At 47.7% G+C, this 22,018-nt stretch overlaps 1 protein-coding gene across 2 annotated transcripts in view; it reads right to left on the minus strand.

Moving 5' to 3' along the window:
• Nucleotides 1–17,349, minus strand: part of Srl (sarcalumenin) — a 40,787-nt gene extending 23,438 nt beyond the window's left edge. Inside the window, exon 1 of one of the 2 annotated variants that reach the window (XM_048433068.3) lies at nucleotides 17,215–17,349. In XM_048433068.3, the coding sequence (XP_048289025.1) occupies nucleotides 17,215–17,275 (61 nt within the window). In that variant the 5' untranslated portion in view covers nucleotides 17,276–17,349. The remainder of the gene's footprint in view (nucleotides 1–17,214) is intronic. The other variant, XM_048433067.3, reaches the window with a different exon arrangement.
• Between the last annotated feature and the right edge of the window lie 4,669 nt (nucleotides 17,350–22,018).

Genomic DNA, 22,018 nt, shown 5'->3' on the forward strand with positions numbered 1-22,018 from the left:
AAGTCATCCCTGTGCCAAGTCAACCTCACCCTCTCTCCCACTAAGCCAACAACAGGAGCTATGTTTGCCTTAGAACAGGGCCTTCGTAGTCCACCTATTTCTTCTTCTTTTGAAAAGGGTCAAAGTCTCTAACACATTTATTTTTAACCTATAGAGTACAGAGAATTGACAGAATAACTTTACTTTCCACCTCACCTCTAATTCCTGTGAATACTTGGTTTGGGAGGTATAGAGAGAAATTGCTATAAATCTCATGGCCATTGGTAGATCTACAGGTGCTTGTCTAGATGCCAGGGGATCATTAGTGTAGACGATGTTTGTTCATTTTTGTTTTATTTGTTTGGCTGGTTAGTGGGCTGGTTGCTTGCTTGTTTTGACATAAGCACCATAGCCTGGCCTAGCTTCAAACTCATTCTGTAGCCAAGGCTAGACTTAAACTCCTAATCTTTTTGGCTCCACCTCCCAAGTGCTGAGATCACAGGCACGCATCACTATGCCTAGATGTTTGTTTGCTTGCTTGCTTTAAGTCAAGGTCCTGCTGCATAGTTCCAGCTGGCTTGGTTCTATGTAACTCAGCCTGAGTGAGGGCACTGTGAGCACATGCTGCCACACCTGGCTTGCTTATTCATTTGGAAAGGTGAATATCTCTAGGAGAAGCACAATATTAAGTCATGAGCTGGGAATATAGCTGATGGTAGAGTGCTGGCCCAGCACACACGAAGTCCTGGTCCCATCCCCAGAACGGCACAGACTGAATGTGGTGTCACATGCCTGTATCCCAGCACTTGGGAAGTGGTAACAAGAGAATCAAAAGTTCAGGGTCATTGAGTTTGAGGTCAGCCCGGGCTACATAAGACTCTGTCTCAAAAAGAGGGAAAAAAAGATGAAGTCGTGTTGCCTCCAAGTGAACGGATAGAAGTGTCCTGTTGAAACTGTTTTCCAGACATCAGCACAAAATCCTCACAAGAGTGTCTGGAACTCTGCAAGGACTCACTCCGCAAGGACTAAGATGGCTGGCCAGGGAAGGAAAGGGGAATGAATGCAGGATGGAGTCCAAGAAAGACTGAGGCAGGCGTCTGACTCCCGTATCTCCTCAGCTCCCAGTCTGAGGAGACTAAATCTCCCTGGCATCTGTAGGGAAGGAAGCTAGGAAAACTGATGGTTTAACTTCTGGATGCCAGCAAGGAGATACCCAGTGGGAGCCAAAGGAGCGCAGCTCCCTCTGGATGCCTCGGGTTAGTCACTGGGGCTCAGCAATGAAGGAGCAGTGAGACCAGAGCCACCTCTTTCCCAGCCTAAGGAGGCTGGACAAGTCTGCACTTGGGAACTGGATCTTCCCAGCCTGCGCCTGAACTGAAGCTTTAACTGGTTACGCCTCACAGGCTGAGGCTTCCCCTGGCCAAATGCCTCATAGGCTGAGAAGGCTTCTGACCCTTAGGTCGAAAGCACCTCATACACCAGTCTGTAGAACCAACCACAGTCAGCCTTCTTCTTCACCATCTCCTGCAGCTGGGCTCAAACAGTTCAGGGGAGCGGAAGTGCCATAGCTACAGTGGCAGGCCAACAGCACCCAGTCGTACCAGCACTGCTGCCCACTGCCAGCAGGACAGCCTCAGTAGCTCTCACTCCCAGGCACCACAAAAGCCGCCCGTTCCAGTGTCTGTTCATAGTGGATGAAGGAGGAAGGGCCAGCCAAAGCCAGGCTGGTCAGCAGTGGAACAGGTATTATGCCTTAGCCTATAGACCTTTATGGAAGAACTCCTCTTTGCCGGAGCAGCCCACTTTCTCCCTCTGAGAATATCCCCAAATTTATGGCAGATGAGTTCCACTTCTGGCCCCTATAGCCATACCCCCACATCTTGATTTTTAGTCTTATGGTTATTTTTACAATAGAGACTTCTAGAACTGAAGGAAAATTATAAATTAATTTTGTTCAACTCTTATTCCACAAATGAAGAAACCAAGTCCCCAGGAGAAAGAAAAGGGGTATTAGAAGTCCCCCAGAGAGCAAGTACGAGCCAGGGCTAAACACAAACCTGTCTTCTAACCTGTCTTCACACATGGTTCCTAACCACATGCAGCCAGCCCCCTTTTCCTATCTAATAATTCTAACCTTTAGACCCATGTTCCACCTGCAAGACCCTGTATACCTTGGCTTTCTCACTCACTCCCCTTTTTGCCTTCCCAGCAAGCCAGAAACATCCAGAGCAGGTTGGAGGCGCAGTTTGTTTGGAGATTTGAGGGGAGGTTCCATCGAGAGCCTGAGAAAAGCCACCAGCCTTCACTAGGAAGTCTTTGAAATGCTCAAGATCACAAGAAGATTGCAGAGGTGTCTCAGCAGTCATCGTAGGAAGAGTTAAAGGAACAACCCTAATGCTGATGCTGCCAGGACAGGACAAACTCAAAACCTCCAGAGCAGTGGCTCTCAACCTTCCTAGAACTTCAACCCTTTAACACAGTTCCTCATGTTGTGGTGACCCCCAACTATAAAATTATTTTCATTGCTACTTCATAGCTGTCATTTTGCTACTCTTAGGAATCACAATATAATATCTGTTTTCTAGTGGTCTGGGGCAACCCCTGTGAAAGGGTCATTCAGCCCCTTAAAGGGGCTAAGAACCTCTGCTCCCAGAGTGGATGGGGGACATGGGGGGAAGGTGGAGGGAGCGGGAGAAGGGGAGGGAGTGGAAACTGGGATGGGTGTGTAAAATGAGAAAAAAAAAATCGTTATTAATTAATTAATTAATTAATTAAAAAATAAAGAACCTCTGCTTGATGGGTGGTAGTGGCACATTCCTTTAATCCAAGCACTTGGGAGGCAGAGACAAGTGGATCTCTATGAGTTCAAGGCCAGCCTGGTCTACAGAGTGAGTTCCAGGAGAGGCTCCAAAGCTACAGAGAAACCCTGTCTCAAAAAAACAATGTTGGACGAAGAGCCTACCCTTCTCCTAGGAACTCCACCAACACCAGCCACAAGAGCTCCACATCCCACAAACAGGTACTTGGCTTAGGACTTAAACATGTCTTGCGGTATCATGACGGCCTGTTTGCCTGGAATTCCCTCCTGATTTCTACAGGTTCCAGCCTTGCCTGTCCCCTCTTGCTAGCCATGTCTCGTACCACACCCCTTATGACGTCTTTTGGTTCATATCACTTGAGGTCACATGGATCTCTGGCCTCAATTCACTCATGTCCAGACTTCTCTACCCTGAGTAACGTGACGAGACACTCTCTATGGCAGTGATCTATCTTCCGATTGACATCTCCAGAGAAACGGCCATGCCCAACACCTCTTTACATTCCTGTTACTCATGCCTGAGTTATGATTCAAATCACCTTCACACAGCACGACTTTCTAACTAGCCTTTAAAACGCCTGTCTCACTGCCAATCCCTGTCCCAGGGCCAACTTCTGCTCATCCTTCAGAGCTCAGCTTTGAGGCTCATCCCCCAGGAGTTTCCTCCCTATCCCTTAAACTTAGTTCAGTGTGTCTGTTCTGTATTCCTGAAGTACCTGTCACCTTTTTCCCCAGGGAGACAGCAGGTGTTTAGCTGAGACTTAGCAGCTCTCCCTGCACTGTGAGAATCTGATGACTGCTGAGCACACGTGACAACAAGCCTCCTTTCCCGGTCAGTGCTCCTCAGGGCTCTCTGAAAAAGGACCACACAGCCACCCCTTCCCAAGGCCCTGTGTGTTCCATCAGCCAGAGCTGTGAGTGATGTCGCTCCTTCGTGCACCCCTCCAGCTGTTCCTGTCTTCTGCAAAGGAAGAGTCAGAGTTCTACAGTGACCTAGAGGCCCATGACCTCTGCCCTGCTTCCCCTGCGACCTCATCTCTTCTCCTCTACCACCTTGACCACTCCGTCCACCTTAGAACTCTTGCTCCTCTTGGGCCACCCCAGTGTGTTCTATCTTCCCGGACACTTTGCTCTGATGTGACCAAGGCTCGCTCCAGCTACCCACTGCCCACTGCCTCCCACTTAGCCTTGCTTTTTCACTCGCCCTGGTTTTATTTTCCTTCTCTGCATCTACTGTTTTCCAAGACGCCGCATAACTTACGTAGTTTCTCGTGGGTTGGAATTTGTTTCCTTAGCACCAAGAATAGCTATTTGTGTGGATGGACACAAAATGGATGGATGGAAAACAGTCGGATGGAAGATTTTTTTTTTTTTCGACTTGGTAACAGAATAATTCCATAAGACAAGAGAAGCGGCATTGAGCTGTGTCCTGATGCCGGTACTTAACCTCCACAGGCCTACTTCTTGTGTGACTAAAGGGCCCTAGAAGAGCTGCTTTCCTACCTGACTGTGTAATAACCAAGTGAACTGAATTACTGAACAAAATCTCCTCCCTTTGAGGACATTAGGATCCAATTAAAGGGAGAGATGAGTGGCAACAAGCCAGAACTAGCACCCAGCATCAGTCTCCATGCCAGAGAAGGACTGGACAACATGGGACCTGAGTAGTTGCTCTTGGGATGTGAGGTTACATGGGGACAAAGCTGCAGGAGACAAGCCAAGTGTGTGAGGGGAGCAGTGATTGTGGGGAGGAGGAAAGGAGAGCGCTGGGGAGCAGAGCACACAATGCCAGGCTAGCGAGGGAGACCAGTGGGTGCTTGAAGTAGGCCTTGTGCTCGCTGGTGAACATTTTACTGTTGTTTTGTTGCTCTTTTTTTTAAAAAAAAAAAGATTTATTTATGTGCTTGTGTGTGCGTGTGCTATGTGTATGTGGGTACCTGAATAGGGCAGAAAACAGCATCAGATACCCTGGAGTTACAGGCAGTTGCAAGCCACCTGATACGGGTGCTGGGACCCAAATTCAGGTCCTCTGAAAGAGCAGCAAGGACTCTTAACCACTGAGCAGTCTCTCCAGTACCCACTGATGCACATTTCTAAAAAGGTCTGGGCAGGGGTTGAAAGTAACCGCCTGATCCTGCTCCCTTCAGAACCAGGATGTGCCACAGTACCCAGCCTCTGGAGCTGCCTAGATGCCCAGACTCAGGCTTGAGCACTCTGCTGCCCGCTGTGAGGAGCCCTAACTGCTCTACTCAGCAGCTGGCAGGAGGTCCGTGAGAATGGGGGCCTCACAGGGTGGTCCTTCAGAAGTTTATTCTGATCAGCTTCTTCCAAAGATCAGGTGGGGCTTCCACATCCCACACATCCCTCGCTTGGCTCCCACAACACCCAGGAGCTGAGATCAAGAGGGGAAATCGATACAGGGCCTCGCAAAGAAAGCATACTGTGTATAGACTCCCAGCGTCTGAGTCCTTGCTCTCCCTGTCACCACCTATCCCGAAGCCAGTCCTCTAACATGTTCCATAGCTGAGCGTACCCAGGCAGTCACACCCCACCTCCACGCACCCTTACAAGCTGGGCAGCTGCTCCCAGAATTCTCCACTCCAGCCAGCTGTCCATACATTCATTAAACATGTTTCCCTTGGGTGTGTCAGCAGAGCTACAAATTAGCCATCAAGTCCTTGTGGGGGCCAAGACAACAGGTGCCCCTCTGCCCAGCAGAACACTTTTGCCCGAGGGACATAAAACTAAACACTTGGAGGTAGCAACTACTAGACATCTTGAGGTTCACAGCTAAGGAACTATAGCAGGTTGAATTGTGTGCTCTCAACACGTGTGTCCACCATGACCTGAGAATGTGACCTTATTTGGATATATGATTTTTGTAGATGTAATTAATTAAGATGAGCGCATGTTAATGAGGGTGAGCCCTAAACCCAATGTCTTTAATGTCCTTATATGATGAGGAAAAAACATAAAAGCGTAGACAGGCGAGGAGGCTGAAGGAAGGCAGAAGTGAGACTGGAGAAGTGAAGCCAGGATGGCCAAGGATGGCAGTCACAAGAAGCTAGAAAAAGCACAAAGGCTTCCTCCACAAAGGCCTTCAGAAGTATAGCCCTACCAATGCCTTCATTTTGGATTTCTAGTCCCCCGAATTGAGCAAGAACACATTTGTGGGTTTGGTTTGGTTTGGTGACAGGGTCTCACTGTAGTCCAGGCTGGTCTTGAACTCAGACATCCACCGGCTTCTATCTCCTAAATGCTGGGCTTAAAGATGTGCACCACCATACCCAACCATTTCTAATGTTTTAAGCCATCGAGTTTGGGGTGACTTGTTATGGCAACCACAGGAAAATGACATATGAACCAACACTTAAGCCTGGCCCTCAGAAACCTGCCAAACATTCTTCCACACTAAACCTGATGCGATTTCACTAGTCCCAAGCCCCAGCCCCTACCCTACAGTCCTGGCATCCGCATGCTTTCAGTCCCAGTTTGAACGCCCCCCTCCGAGCCACAGGGCCCGTCTGACGAGTGCTTCCCCTTCTCTGCTCTCCACTACTTATTTTTAGCCCTGATTCCATCTGCCTTATATGGTCCTCTGTTCATCTCAGGAGTGTGGACTACCCCCTCTCCTGGTTTGTAAGCTCTTTGAGGACAGAGAATCCCAAAGATATTAACAGCCCTAGCGGCAGTGAAATGCTGATAGATCCCTCACTTGTTCTTGCCCCATGACATTTGAGGAAACTGGCAGCACACGTCAAGTGGCAGCATGTGCTCCACAGTGGAAATGCTCCGATACTGTCACAGCCCTGCTAGTGTGAACGTTAAAAAACATCTAATAGCAAAGAACAGTTTTGTGAGACAGTATCTCACTATGTAGCTCTGGCTGTCCTGGAACTCACTATGTAGACCAGATCCTCCTGCTTCTGCCTCTAACGCATGGGATTAAAGGCATGCACTGCCATGCCTGGCTCAAAGACTATTTTAAGCATCTGATAGACTTTTCTTTTCTTTTTTCTTTTTTCTTTTTCTTTTTTTTTTTTTTTTTTTTTTTTTGAGACAGGGTCTGTATATCCCAGGCTGACCTCAAACTCACTGTACATCCCAGGATACTGGGATGACCTTGAACTTCTGGTCCCCCCCTGTACCTACCTCCCAAGTACTGGGATTACAGCACCCACCACCATGACCAGCTTAAGCTGTGCTAGGGATAAAACCCAGGGCTTTGAACATGTTAAACAAGCACTCTTCCAGCTGAGCTATTTCCCCCCAGCTCCCTTTTTCTTTCATAATCACATAGTCCCCATGTGGTCAACAGTTGAAGTATTATTATCCCCACTTAGTAGGTAAAGAAACAGGTACAAGATGAGTGTAGTGGTACGCATTTATAATCCCAGCATTTAGGAGTTTAATGAAGGAGGGTTATGAGTTCAGGGCCAGCTACATAGAGAGACTCAAGAGACGCTGTTAATGGAAAGAAGAGAGGAAGAGGACGAGCCGAGGGTCTGGCTTTGTCTGGCAAGCTTTTACCTATTGCCATCTAGGGAAAATTCTACTGGAGACAACTGGGCAGCCAGGTTCTAACCCAACGGCCGCTTGGAGGTGGACCAGGGGCTGCCATTTGGCAGTGGCCTGCTGGAGGAGGAAAGGAAGGAGGGGACTCCCAAGCAAGCTCCAGGGCTCTCCCCTGGCTCACTTCTGGGCTGAGCTCCCAGCACAACCCACTTCCTGTAAGCCTCAAACTCCAGGCCAGGCTCCTGCACCTGTTTGAACTAAGAGAGCCGTCCCTGCTCTAGAAGGATCTAAAAATATCTGAGAGGGAGGAGAAGGGGGTGGGTCTAGTCAAAGGAAGAGCAGGCTAGGGAGATGGCCACTCCGCTTAGCATTCAAGGCCTCTCCCAGCTGGCTGCAACCCATCCATGTGGCCTTGTCTCCCCTGAACATGAGCTTCCCATTCTAGCCAGTATGGCTCTCATCCTGTTCTTGCCGGCGCAAAACTCGGAGCTTCCCCCAGTCCTGTAGATAGCTCTGCTTACACAAATCATCTGCTCATTCATTAGACATTATTCAGTGCCTTCAGGGATCCAAACGCCTTGCTAAGGATTAGTAATGCTGTAAAACAATCCCCTAGGCTTGCAGGGATTCTATATAGGCTATGTTTTTTTTTTTCCTGTACATGTATTTGTTTGTTGGTGCGGAGGGTGCACACATGTCATAGCATATGTGTGGAGGTCAGAAGGCAATTTGCAGCGGTTAACGCTCTCCTTCTACAATGTGAGATCTGGAGATGGAACTCAGGTTATCAAGCTTGGCAGCAAACGACTTTCTTTGTGAAGCATCTCGCTGGCCCCATACAGTTTTAATTTACAAATTGAACACAGTGATGGCTTGGGGCTGTAGCTCACTTGTTAAAGAGTTTGCCTCGCATGCACAAAAGCCCTGGGTCCCATCCTCGGCATCACATAAAGCCAGGTGTGTTTATGCACACAGGTAATTGCAGCATTTGGGAGGGGGAGGCAGAACAATCAGGAGTTCAAGGCCATCTTAGACTATGTAGTGCCAGGCTGCGCTACCTGAGACTTCCTCAGGAAGAGGGAGATGGGATGCCAGAAGGCTCAATAAGGAAGGACGCTTTCTGCCAAGCCTGGATAATCTGAGTTTGAGCCCCAGAAGAAGACTAACTCCCGCAAGTTGAAACCTGACTTTGACGCATGCACCAAGGCATGAATGCACATGTGTGAAAACACAGAGAGAGTTAAATAAATAAATGTAATAAATTTTTAAACTAGGCACAGTGATCTGGGGATCTAGCTCATGCATGAGACCCAGCATGCGTGAAACCCTAGGTTCAATCCCTAGTCCTGTGAGAGGGTGGGGGCATAGTAAAAGAATAACGAAGTAATAATCGCCTAGACCAATTATAACAATATATTATATAGACGTTTAAACAGTGGTCGGTAGAGCGGTGCCTTTAATCCTGACTCCTGGGAGACAGAAGCAGGTGGATCTCTGTGAGTTCCAGACCAGCCAGGCTAAAACTATATAGTGAGACTGTTTAAAAAGAAGAAAAAAAAAGAGTTGTTTAAAATTTATGAATTGTTTATTTCTGGGATTTTCCTTTTAATCTTTTTGTACCATGATTGGTCATAGTAACTGAAAACAAAACCATAGGTTTAAAAAAAAGAAAAAAAGACAACAACAAAGCCAGGCAGTGGTGCACACGCCTTTAATCCCAGCACTCAGGAGGCAAAGGCAGATGTATCTCTGAGTTCGAGGCTAGCCTGGTTTACAGAGCCAATTCCAGGATAGCCAGGGATACACAGAGAAACCCTGTCTCAACAAACAAACAACATCAACTACTTATTTACTATGTAAAAGAAATACTAGAAGTACAGTCTCCTGCCCTCTGGAAGCTGATGATTGTCCCTTCGGACAAGTGTGGCTGACTCGCTCCTAACTACCCTCTGTACTCCAACCAGAGTGTCGGCCACAGGGTGTTAGTTAGATTTTTTTACAGTGCAAGTCATCTCTCCAAATAGAAGGTCAGCTCTTCAGGGCAGAGACACAGTTCATTCCTGCCCATGCCATGTGGCTCAGCCAGGACCTTGACAGTGCTGAGAAGGGTCTGAGAGAGCGAGAGACCCCACAAAAGCCTCAGCTCTCCCTCCTTGGGGGTAAAATACCCCACTCCTTGTCCTCACTCAAGTTCCCAGCGAGTTGAGCCATTTTTGTTGCTCCCTCACACTTCTGGTGGCATCCTGACCGGAATCACCTCAGTCTCCTTAACTAACGGGTTCTCTAAGGAAGGCCACACCCACATCCCCGCAAGTCTCTGACGGACCTTCTACAGAAGGTCCACGCTTCCACAGTAGCTAGCGTACTCCAAACCGAAAGAAGAAGCAAGACCTCTCAAGGAGTCTGTGCAAAGAGAGATTTGGGAAAGGAGAGGAAGGGAAAAGTCCTTTCCTATTCCCTAAGACCCTTAGAGAGAGCCAGGAATCCCACCCTTGCTAAGAGACTGTCCCATAGAATACTTCTGACCTCATTGATGGCCATCCTGCTATCCTGTACCCCAGACAGCACCATCTCAGGAAAGACAGACTTCTGGAATGGCTCTCCCTAGCATCAATGTCTTCTTGGTGTCCTCAGAATTTGATCATGGGCATACTCACCCCAGGGCAACAGAAAGCAGCTCTGCCCCTCCATATTTGTTGAGGAAGAACTGGTAAGCTGGATGAAGAACTCACTATAAGGCACTGGCCTTGGAAGTGTGAATGGTTGAACTCTCGGTCCTTTAATTCTGATTAAATTCTGACTAAATTCTACTTATTAACGAGTTATATTCAGATTATGAATCAAATTTATAGTGTTACTTGTACTTCCTGTTTAATTCTGACACTTGACTTCTGCTTCTCCTTGCAAGTTTTCTATCTTGCAACTGAGCAGCCCAGGGATTTCTGCTCTGGAAAGGAGGGTGAATACGTAAGTTGACAAGGGACAGGCATGTCCCCCGAGGTGGAAAGGCCCTGGAGCCCTGATTGTAAGTAACACCACCTCCAGAAGTGGAAAAGAAAGAGGCAGAAACTAGATGGATCAAGACTCCTTGCTGGGCAGTGATGGTGCACATCTTTAATCCTAGCTCTCAGAAGACAGAGGCAGGCAGATCTCTGAGTTCAAGGCCACCTGGTCTACCAAGTGAGTTTCAGGACGCCCAGGGCTACACAGAGAAACCCTGTCTGACTCCTCAATCCTACAGAAACGCACCAATCAGGCCAACAGGAAAAAGACCAGTTTCCAAAAACTCAGATTAATCTGACAGTCCTATGTGTCCCTTAAAGTATGTTTGTCACTTTCTTCTCCTGCCGAGCACACCAGGCTAGCCCCAGAGGACTAAGACTTCTGCCACACTGAACAAATCCAAAGCCCAGCTAGATCGGAGCTCACTGTGGCTCCCATTCTTCCTCAGGCAGAAGAAGGCCCACTCTACAGCTCAGCCCCTTTGCACTCCGAACCCATGGACTATCTGTTGCTTCTGTATTGTGATTAAGGGGTTCCACAGGCCTTGCTCACCAAAGCACTGGGAAATCCCACCTTAGAGATGCACTTCTAAAATTGGAATCCTCTAGAACATAGTGATCACAGAAAAGGAGAGTCCAAGCTGTTGAGCCCTGATCGTCTACTGGCATGAGTGAGGCTCTTCCTGACTGCACTGTGTTAGGTAGGGGAAGTGAAGGACAGAGCAGGTGCTAGCAGAGAGGCAGAGAAGAATTACAGAGGCCCTGCAGGGTGGATGCGTTCTAAAGACAGGCGGCTTCAGCTGCAGTTGCCTTTCCGAGAAGGCTGGTGAGGAAAGAGCTGGGGATTCTGAGGAGCTCAGGCTCTCAAAGCAGCAATGAAGCACTCAAGCCACAACCATCCGTGTACTCGTTTGTTCATCGCCTTCTGTCCATGAGCGAATTTGGCCTCTCAGCCAAGACGAGACCAATGGAGAGACCTGGGCCTAGACGCCTGTCTTCATCCCGCAGTGAAGAAGAGCAGGACCGTCATCCAGGTGACCCAGGCCATGTGCCTCCTCCATCAGTTTCCACTTAAAACAAAAACAAATCCAGATGGGACCAGAACACAGTGCTTTGCCCCCGGCAGATTCACCAGGCATTTGCTCAGTACACATCCTGGACGATGAAGTCGGGCGAAGTCTGTTTTCTACTGCAGTCACTACGACTGGTGGTGGCAGGCCCCCCAGCACCCACGCTCATGAAAATGCTGGGCTTTGCTTCTCCTCCAGCCTCCCCTTCCAGGCATCTCACGGTTCTTCCTCAACAGAGGAGACTAGCTTGGCTTCAACACAAAGGAGTAACGAGTCTCCCTAACTACACAGAGCTCTTGGGAAATTTGTCTGGCTCTCCATTCTATGGCCTTCCACACCTTCTAGAGTAGTGGTTCCCAACCTGTGGGTCATGACAAACCTCCATCTCCAAAAATATTTACGTTACAACTCATAACAGCAAAATTGCAGTTATGAGTAGCAATGAAAAGAAAATAATTTTATGGTTGGGGTCACCACAACATGAGGGACTTGACATCCCTCCTCGACTATTCTCATGTCTTAGACACCTCATTTGCCATTCCTTCTTGTCCTATCTTCTTTTTAAGTCAGGGTCTCATAGTCCAACTCTGTCTCTGACTCACTCTGTAGCCCAGAACGACTCTGAACTCCTGATTCTCCCCAAGTGCTGAGATTGCCTGTATTTGCCACCATTCCTAAGTTTATGTGGTTCCAAGACTCAAACCCAGGGCCTTGAGCATGCTAGGCAATCACTCTCCTAACTGAACCACAGCCCCAGTCCTTTCCTATGCTCTTCAACCTTTTCCATTGCTCAGGATCCTTCCCTTCTGGCTCAGAAACATGAAAGTTTCTCTGTCTGCAATGCCTTCTGGCCCTGAATTCTGTTATTGGCTCTTATTCCCCTACTTAATCTGTAAGTCCCCACATCTAAATATGTTGCCTCTGTGTGATCACTAAATACTCTTAAATCCCTCATAATCTGCCAGTGACCTCTGGGTTGTCAAAATCAACACCTCATCGTCCCCACGACTCTGTGACATTCAATCCCCTTGACTGCCCCTTCCTCTAGGAGACATCCTTTCCCTTGGCCACCATGCTGCTCTTTTCCCTGTATTCCTTCCCATCTTTCTGAAATTCATTTACTTATTATCCTCTTCCTCTTCCTAATCTTCAGTCCCTGGTCTTATTTTCTCCCTTTGCAATGGCTCCCCGTTCCAAGCCTTGCTGGTCTTTGTATAAATGAATAGTTCCTCTATGTTTCTAGGTCTGATTTTCGTCTAGTCCTAGGCTCCAATCTCATCTTTCCTGTTTTTTTGTTTGTTTGTTTGTTTGTTTAATACAAAGACCCACTACCTAGCCCAGGATGACCTTGGACTCATGATCCTCCTACCTGTCTCCCAAGTGCTGGGATTACGGCACGTGTCAACATACCTGTCAACTTCACCTTTCTAACCACTTTTACTCCCCATCCAGATGTCCCACGGTCTGTGGCACTCAAACGGCCCAAACTGAATTTTGTTTAACAGGGTCTCACTCCTGGCTGGCCTGAAACTCACTAGGAAAACCAAGCTGACAGTCTCGAACTCACAGAGACCCACCTGCCGCTGTCTCCTGAGTGCTAGAATTAAAGTCATGTCTCACCACACTCAGCCCAAACTGAACATTTAGGATATGTTCTCTTTTACATAGTCTGCAATGTCTTTTTCTGACAGTTCCTCCAGTGACCTAAAAGAAGCCGGTCAGGGCTTCCTGCAGACCGCTCAGGTGGAGAACTCTGGCTTTTTGGACACTAACTCTATTAGGGCTGCCTCTTCTTCCTACTCACAAGTTTGCTGGGGTCTATGCTCTCTGACCTATACTCCTGACGTGACTGGCTGATCAGTTTCCAGCCCTACTCCTTCAAGTCAACACTACCAACAAAAGTCCTGCATGATTACCCACTCTTCCCCCTCAGTCGCCACTCAGGGTCATCCACGCTGCTGCAGGAGGTCGACTCATCCTGTTCCCTTTACATAGACCCCCTTCCTGCTGTCTTCTCACGTCTGAACCATGCCTTCCTTGAGCTTCATCTTCCTTAATCTAAAAATACTCCTCAGCGTCAGCAAATGGCTCGGCAGGTAAGGGTGCTTGCTGTGAAGCCTGCTGACCTCAGTTAGATAGCCAAGTCTCCCAAAGTTGTCCCCTGACCTATACATACATGCTGTGGACATGTGTGCCCCTCACTAATCAGTAAATGTAAATGTTATTTATTTCATAAAAAAGACATTCCTCGATCCACTCAGCTCAATGACCCTACTTCCTGTCACTTTCTCAAATCTCCATTATGGCCGTAACTTACCAGCCCAGGTATACCCGTGAAGAAGAAGCTATCTTTTCCCTTCCTTCTAGATCGAAGACATGCCAAAATGACTTCTGAATTCCTTCAGTATCATAATTTAAAAAACAGCATGCACAGCCAGGCAGTGGGGCACATGTCTTTAATCCCAGAACTCGGGAGTCAGAGGCAGGCAGATCTCTGTGAGTTCGAGACCAGCCTGGTCTACAGAGTGAGTTCCAAGACAGTCAAGGCTACACAGAGAAAGCCTGTCTGGGGGGGGGGGGACCCAGCAGGCACAATAAATATAGGATGACTTTATAAAACAATGAAGTATTGCAAGCTGTATGGATATACGGGTTCACACACTCAAGCAACATCACACGGTGGGCTTAGACTGGGTTGGGAGTAGAGAATGTGCCCATCCCCCATTATGTACAGCACACTCCCCCAGCTGTCACCTTCATTCCCACCAGGAAGCGTAGCACCCAGCCTCGTCTCCCAGGCCAAGCCAGCAGCAGAAGCAGCCATCTTGTCTCCTTTGTTGGATCACAAGCAGGCACCAAATGGCCTGCTGGTTGCAACTGTCCTCCTCTTCACCTCCCTCAGGAGGTAAGTGGGCAAAAGCACAGGGAAAGACCTGACTCCTGGTTCTGGCCAACCGTGAACTAGCTGTCTCATATATGGGGCAGAAACAGAATTTCCCAAACTGTGGTTCCCCATGATACTAGGAAAGGCATCACTGTTCCAAAGGGACGAATCCATAAGCACATCCTGGCATAGCACTTCACAGACTCCATGTGGAAAATGGGAGGCAAGATGCACTTGGGCCTGTCCAACTCTCACAGCTAGTGTCCGGGGACATCACTTTGGGAGCTAGGAAGGCTTGTCAGTTCTCTCCCCAAAAACTCTGAATTCAGCCCTCTTAGCCTCCCTACAGAAGACAGCAGCAGCTGAACTGCCCTGTGGAGGAGACAGAAGGGAAGCTTCCTTTGGGTATACCAGCCTCAAGGAGTGGCATAGACACGTTGCCCTAGGCCTATAGACGGGAGCTCCCAGCATAAACCAACCCCTCAGGATGGCAGAGCGGGGCCAGAGAGGAGTCAAAAACCTGCAAGCCAGGGTTGAGATGGGTATGGGGGCGATGAATGGACACAGAAATCCCAGGTCCCTCATCACAGGGCAGGAAGCAAAGGTGTCATGATTTGCCTTTCACAATACACACCAATGGCTTCACCCCTAACAAATGCTGTCTTCGCATCACCTACTACTTGCTCAGTCTAAGGATCCAAAGCAACATTCTCAGGAACCTGGGTGGCCTCATCTGTGCCCCTCTCCACATCTGCACACAGGTGCTGTCAGAGGAGGGCAGGCAGGGGAGAAACACAGTTCCCCAGAGGAGTGACAACTGGCACATGTGTCTCTGTCACTGCCCAGAGAGGTCCCTTCCCTTCACTTCTCTGGGTTGTCCTCTCCTTCACTGTTCAGATAACACATCGATTAAGTCATCTCTAGGGTTTTTGACGAGACCTACGTCCCTGCCAGGTGCAGACCCCGGGAAGCACTCGGCATTGTAAAGAACTCGGGGCAGCAGGACAAGGGTGGAGACCAGAGGTGTCTGGTGACAAGAGCCCATGGCTGCTCCAAGTCCTGGTGTGGGTACTTGTGACTAATAGCTAGGGAAGCAGGGTGCTGGGTCTCCTAACAGGAAGAAGAGTCAACCAGCCAGCCTAGAGGAAATGCGGGAGCAATGTGGAGAAGATAAAGACAGGTAGAGTTCCAGGATTCCTACTATCCTTGGAAGCTGGGGTACGGCTAGAGAAGACATCTGCTTCTTCCAGCCCAGGGCAGAGCAAAATGGGGGTAAATGACAAGAGGAGTGGGGAGAGGAGCTCAGGTACAAAGACGTGATCTTTGACCAGGATGACACATTCTGGGGGAAAATCCACCACTAGGAAAGATGGCTGTCATAAGGGTACAAGGAAATAATCTGGTGTCTTGGAACCTCCCGCTAAATTCAAGCAGCAGCCATCTTACAGTCTACAGTCTACATCTGGGCAGAGTAATGGTCACTCCGCTGGAAGGAGCAGGCAGGGGAATTTGCACACTAATGGACCCATGGGAGCTGGCATGCTCACACTGCTGGGTGCAGGAAAGTAACAGGCTGGAGAAATGTTCACAGGAAGCACGTGCCCCTATTCCCCATAGTGAGAGCTCTGAGCAGAGTTTTTGGAATATTCTGGATATCCAGTTCCCGCTATACGAAGAGAGAATATAAAAGATGCCCCTAAAAGGACAGAAATTCCTGGGACTCTGCTGTGTGGAAGCTTCAAGGTGGCAGCTGGGAAGGGGAGAGGAGGGGCTGCGAAGGGGAGAGGGTGGCAGTGGCTTCAGGCTCAGGATCCAATTACAGGACTGTTTCCATACTTAGCCACCTGACAGCCGCTTGGAATACTCACCACTCCAGCCACCATAGCCCCACAGACCAAATTAACTCAAGGGCAGACAAGGGCAGGGCCCAGAGCAAGCTCAGTAGCCCAGAGGCCCCCAGCCTTATCTTTTCCACCCTCAAAGAATGTCTTTTGTTCATCCCAATGCCCATTCTCTCACTAGGACTGTACCTCTGTCTCCACAGTCTCCTGAGAGAGAACCTTAAAAACCTAAGAGCAGACCCACAAACCTCACGATCTCATGTGCAAAGACCAAGTGCTACTACTGGACACAAACTGCACAGTCCTAGATCCTAGGGGGGTTCTTAGGGCACCTCCCCCAAAGAACCCCCACGGGGAAGCCAGCCTTGGGAGTCTTAAGAACAAGACAAGTGGCAAAATGATCGGGTGTCCCCTCCACAGCCTATAAATAACCCCAATGCTGCAACCCAAGCCACCGCCTCTGTCACACAAAGTGCTGGAGATGTCAAAGGAAAGCCACAGTGCGCAGAGCCGAGCCCCCTTCATGAAAGACCCTGCAACTCATGCAGGCTTTCTCCCCATTCCTCTCTGCGTTCTGTTAAGCTGCTTCCCACACAACCACCGATTCTCAGCTTTATGTTCAATTCGACCCTATCCTGACGCGTCCTGCCCCACGGTTCATAACATGATTCCCAGCTTTACCTATAGTGTCCCACTCTGTCCGTGGACATGCAAACCTAACGTCACTAGCTAGAACAGAGTCCTCTGTCCTATCCCCTACCAAGAGGGTAACTCAGAACCTCCATTCTAAGATTACATTGTTTTTATTCATCCCAGAGATCCCTCTAGGCTTGGCTTTGAGGGTCCTCTTTCCAGCATGTTCCAGCCAGACTCCTCTCTCTAAACCTGGCCCAGACCTCAAAACCATCTGCTCTCATTTCTTCTTAGAACCCCTCATGAGCCCCCAGTTCTCCCTAGCATGTCATCCTCTGTGTCCCAGGCCCCTGCGAGAAGGACAGTGATACCAACAAGAAGCCAGGTCCTGCCGTCAGCCCCAGCCCCTTACTCCAATAAAAGCTTGGAAACGCCAGGGGCCTAGCAGGAGCCGTTTGTGCAGGGGGCATACCTGCTTGTCCTGAAAGCAGCAGCGAGGCCAGGCAGCAGCAGAGCAGGAGCAGCGCCCTCATGGTGACTGCCAAGAGAGCCCAGCTGCTCCTCGCCTCTATTTATATGGTGGGTGCAGGCAGCCACAGCGGGCAGTGGAGGGCGGGGAGAAGGGTCACACAGTCACTAGGGCAACTGGGCAAACATGATAGCGAAGGAGCCTAGACCCTCAGGGGTACTGCAGGCACTGTCCTAATCTCAAGCACCAGAAGCCAGAGCCCGGTACCGGCCTCTCCCTATGTGCCCAGGATCGTTTGGTCCAGGGTAAAGGCTAAAGGAATAAAGTGAGATGCCCTTTGGGCTGAGGCTCAGGAGTTAGGAACTTGAGTCTTCCTAGAATATTTGTTATCTTGACCTAACGTCTCAGACAGGTCCAGGACTTGGAAATTCCTCCAAATGAAGGAATTATCAGCCGAATCGAATCCAGTCCCATTTGGTGGTCACCGATCTGCAGTCTAGCCAACAGGAAAACCCTCAGCATCTGACCTTAGAGGTCAGTGACTACAAGTTTATCCTCCCGGGGCCTCTGCATAGAGAATGCTGAGCAGAGGGAAAAAGGGGACTCAGAGAAGCGCCTGAGTGATGTGGTGTCAGTCGGAGGTGGGGAGACAGATCCAGTTCCAGTGGGCAGGGGCTCCAGAATGTCCAGGCACTTCTGCAAACTGCCATTTGATGCGGTGTCCTTTGGGCTATGGTAGCCCTGAAAGCCCTGTGTAGGAAACTGAGAGACAACAGATGCTGGCTTGTGTGGCTAGGGGGATGGTGTCACCAGGAAAGGAGGAGGTAGCAACCAGCCACGGATTGGATGAACTAACAGTAAATGAGGCGTCTGTTGTGTGCAGGGACTTTACAGTTCCCAAAGTTTGTTTCCATTGTAGTGGAAACTGAACACAGGCCAGAACACTTTACCAGAGAACCACATCCCCAACTCTCGTGTGTGCTTTACATTTTTAATAAGCTCTGTAGACCAGGCTTGTCTCAACTCAAGGATCCGCCTGTCTCTGCTGAATGCTGGGATCAAAGGTGTGCACCCGCCACTCCTAGTACACCACACCTATTTAAAGGGCACAAACTGATAAAATTTGACCTCTGTCTGCAAAGCCATCCACACCAGCACAATTAGGCAATGAGCAGATTCCTCCCTTCACAGTCAGGCAAACCTTTAGCCCCCTCGCTGTCAATACAGGTTAGTTTGCATTTCACAACTATGGCTGTAAATAAAGCCAATGCTCTTTATCTATTTCCTTCACTTACACTTTACTTTGAGATTTATTCACACTGTATCAATAGCTCATTCATTTTTATCAGTGAGTAATCTTCCACGTTGGCTATCTGCTCACCTGCTGATAGACACTGGGTTGTTTCCAAGATTAGACTATTAAAAGGAAGGTTGTTATGAATACTTGTATGCATACCAGTGTACAGATAGAAACTTTCATTTCTCTTGGGTAACTGCCTAGGAGTGAAACAGTTGGGTCATATGATATCTACTTAAAATTCTCCCAAGGTGCCAGGCAGTTAATCCTAGTACTTGGGAAGCAGAGGCAGGCAGATCTCAGTAAGTTTAGGGCCAGCCTGGTCTACAAAGCAAGTCCTAGGACAGTCGGGACTGTTATACAGAGAAACCCTGCCTCAATAAATAAATAAAATAAATAAATAGAATTCCCAAGGTGATTTACTATTTTATGTTCCCAAAAGTGTACTAGAATTTCAGTCCTTTCCCAGCCTAACACTTGATATGGTTGGTTTATGTGGTCCTGGGAATGGAATCAAGGCCTTCCATGTGCTAGCCAAAAACTGAGCCATGCCTTCATTCCTTCCCTTCAGTCAGTCTTCAGATATATAGGTGTAGCTTGCTGCAGGGTTTTATTTTTCTAAACAATTATTTTGTGGGGTGTGTGTGTGTGTGTGTGTGTGTGTGTGTGTGTGTGTGATGCACACAGAGCTCAGAAGACAAGACAGTTGTCTCCACCCCCTGGATCCTGGGAGTGGCACTGGGGTCAACAGGCTTGGTGGCGAGCGCCTTTACCTGCTGGGCCATCTCACCTCACTGCAGTTTATTTGTATTTCTCTAGTAACTAATAATATTAATGTTTTCATTTATTTACTACCCACTTCTTAGATATATTTTTATGAAATGCCTGTTCAAATTTTTTTCACTTATTCTAAGATCTTTTGCTCAGTTTTGATCATGTATGCTGGCTATAAATCCTTTATCAGAAATATGCTTGTAAAGATTCTTTCCGAGACTGTAGCTTGTCTTTCCACTCATTTAAATGCCTCTCAAGGAACAAAAATTCTTGATTTTTATCAAGAGCTATTTATAAATTTTTCTTTTATGAATTAAGTGTTTATCTAAAAAATGGTGTCTTATCTAAAATCCCTGCTTCAAAAGTCACAGATTTTCATTGATATTTTCTTTCTGTCTGTGAAACAGGGCCTTATAGGAAGCCCTTTGGGTACTAGAATTCTCTATATAGACCACACTAGCCTCAAACTCACAGAGATCCAGGAATCTAAAATGACTGAAAGACACTTAAGGAAATGTTCAACATCCTTAGTCATCAGAGAAATGCAAATCAAAACAACTCTGAGATTCCATCTTACACCTGTAAGAATGGCCAAGATCAAAAACACTGATGACAACTTATGCTGGAGAGGTTGTGGGGAAAAGGGAACACTCCTGCATTGCTGGTGGGAATGCAAGCTGGTACAACCCCTTTGGATGTCAGTGTGGTGATTTTTCAGAAAATTAGGAAATAACCTTCCTCCAGACCCAGTAATACCACTTTTGGGCATATATCCAAAGGATGCTCAATCGTGCCACAAGGACATGTGCTCAACTATGTTTGTAGCAGCTTTGTTTGTCATAGCCAGAACCTGGAAACAACCTAAATGCCCCTTGATTGAAGAATGGATAAGAAAATGTGGTACATTTACACAATGGAGTACTATACAGCAGAAAAAATTAACGACAGCTTGAATTTTGCAGGAAAATGGATGGAGCTAGAAAACACTATTTTGAGTGAGGTAACCCAGACACAGAAAGACAATAATCACATGTACTCACTCGTAGGTGGTTTTTAAACATAAAGCAAAGAAAGCCAGACTACAAACCACAACCCCAGAGAACTTAGACAACAATACAGACACTAAGAGAGACTTACATAGATCTAATCTATATGGGAAGTAGAAAGTAGAAAAAGACAAGATCTCCTGAGTAAATTGGTAGCATGGGGACCTTGCGGGAGGGCTGAAGGAAGGAGGGGAGAGGCAGGGAGGGGAGCAGAGAAAAATGTAGAGCTCAATAAATATCAAAATAATAATGATAGAGGCTGGTGAGATGGCTCAGTGGTTAAGAGCACTGACTGTTCCTCCAGAGGACCCAGGTTCAATTCCCAGCACCCACATGGCAGCTCACAGCTGTCTATAGAGAGTCTGACATCATTATACCAATGTGCATGAAATAAAGTTAAAGTTTAAAAAAAGAAAAAGAAAAAAATAATAATGATAATAATAAACCCACAGAGATCCGCCTGCCTCTGCTTCCCAAGTGCCCAGTGATTTATTTGTATTTTGTATATGTGTGTTTTGCCCACGTGCATGTAAGTATGTTGCATGTGTGCCTGGTGCCCATGGAAGCTAGAAGAGGGAACAGTTGTGAACTACGAGTAATCGGTCTTTCTTTTGACTGTCAGCTCCTGAATTTCGACACGGAAACTTTGTATTAATTATGAAAGTTTGGCCTTAGCTTAGGCTTATTCCCAACTAGCTCTTTTTCTTTCCCGAGACAGGAATTCTGTGTTACAGTCCTGGCTGTCCTGGAACTCACTCTGTAGACCAGGCTAGCCTCAAACTCACAGATAATCACCTGCCTCTGTCTCCTTGGGTGCTGGGATTAAAGGCATGTGCCACCACTGCTCGGATCCCAACTAGCTCTTAAAACCTAAATTAACCCATTTATATTAATCTACATTTTGCCACAACTCATTATCTCTCTTCAGTACCTTATGTCTGACTTGTTCTGTGTCTGGCAGGTTAATCTCCCTCCTCAGATTCTTTCCCAGAGTTCCTGTCTCTCCCAGAAGCCCTGCCTTTCCTCTCTTGCCTAGCTATTGGCCGTTTATCTCTTTATTAAACCAATTAGAAGGTGCCTGAGGCTGGTGAGGTAAAACAGGGACAATAAAAAAGATTATCCCAACAATCAAGTAGGTGCTAAAAACCAAACCAGGGTCCTCTTCAACAGCAGCATTTTTAACCACTAAGCCATCTCTCCAGACCACTGTTGTTTGAAAACACATTCTCACTTGTAACCCTGTCTGCCCTGGGACTCCCAATGTCCCTTGAATGATGGTGGAGCACACTTTTAATCCTAGCACTGGGAGGCAGAGGCAAGATATATTAAATGCACAATTATGACCAACTACAAATTGACATTTGGTATGCTTTGTATTGTAGGACATAAAACTACCTCAGGAATGGAATATTAAGCTAATACACAGCGCAAGTGGAGCCCACCATTTAGAGTCAGAGAGCTAGGGGAACTTCACCTTTCAACACTGTCAACAATCGCTGTCAATTCTAAAGAAAACTGGTCCATCTGCACAACCACATTGCACTTTCAGGTAAGTCTACTAATTTTTTTAAGTATTCTTGAATTTTGAGGAGGATTATAATGAATCTGTGGCTCTACTTGAAGGAAACTAGCCACGTTACTAACTGTGGTGGTGGATTTTGTTTCTGCTTGGCTACACTATGGTGCCAGT

The sequence above is a fragment of the Myodes glareolus genome, chromosome 9, assembly GCF_982192425.1.
Source record: "Myodes glareolus chromosome 9, mMyoGla1.1, whole genome shotgun sequence".
NCBI classification, from domain to species: domain Eukaryota; kingdom Metazoa; phylum Chordata; class Mammalia; order Rodentia; family Cricetidae; genus Myodes; species Myodes glareolus.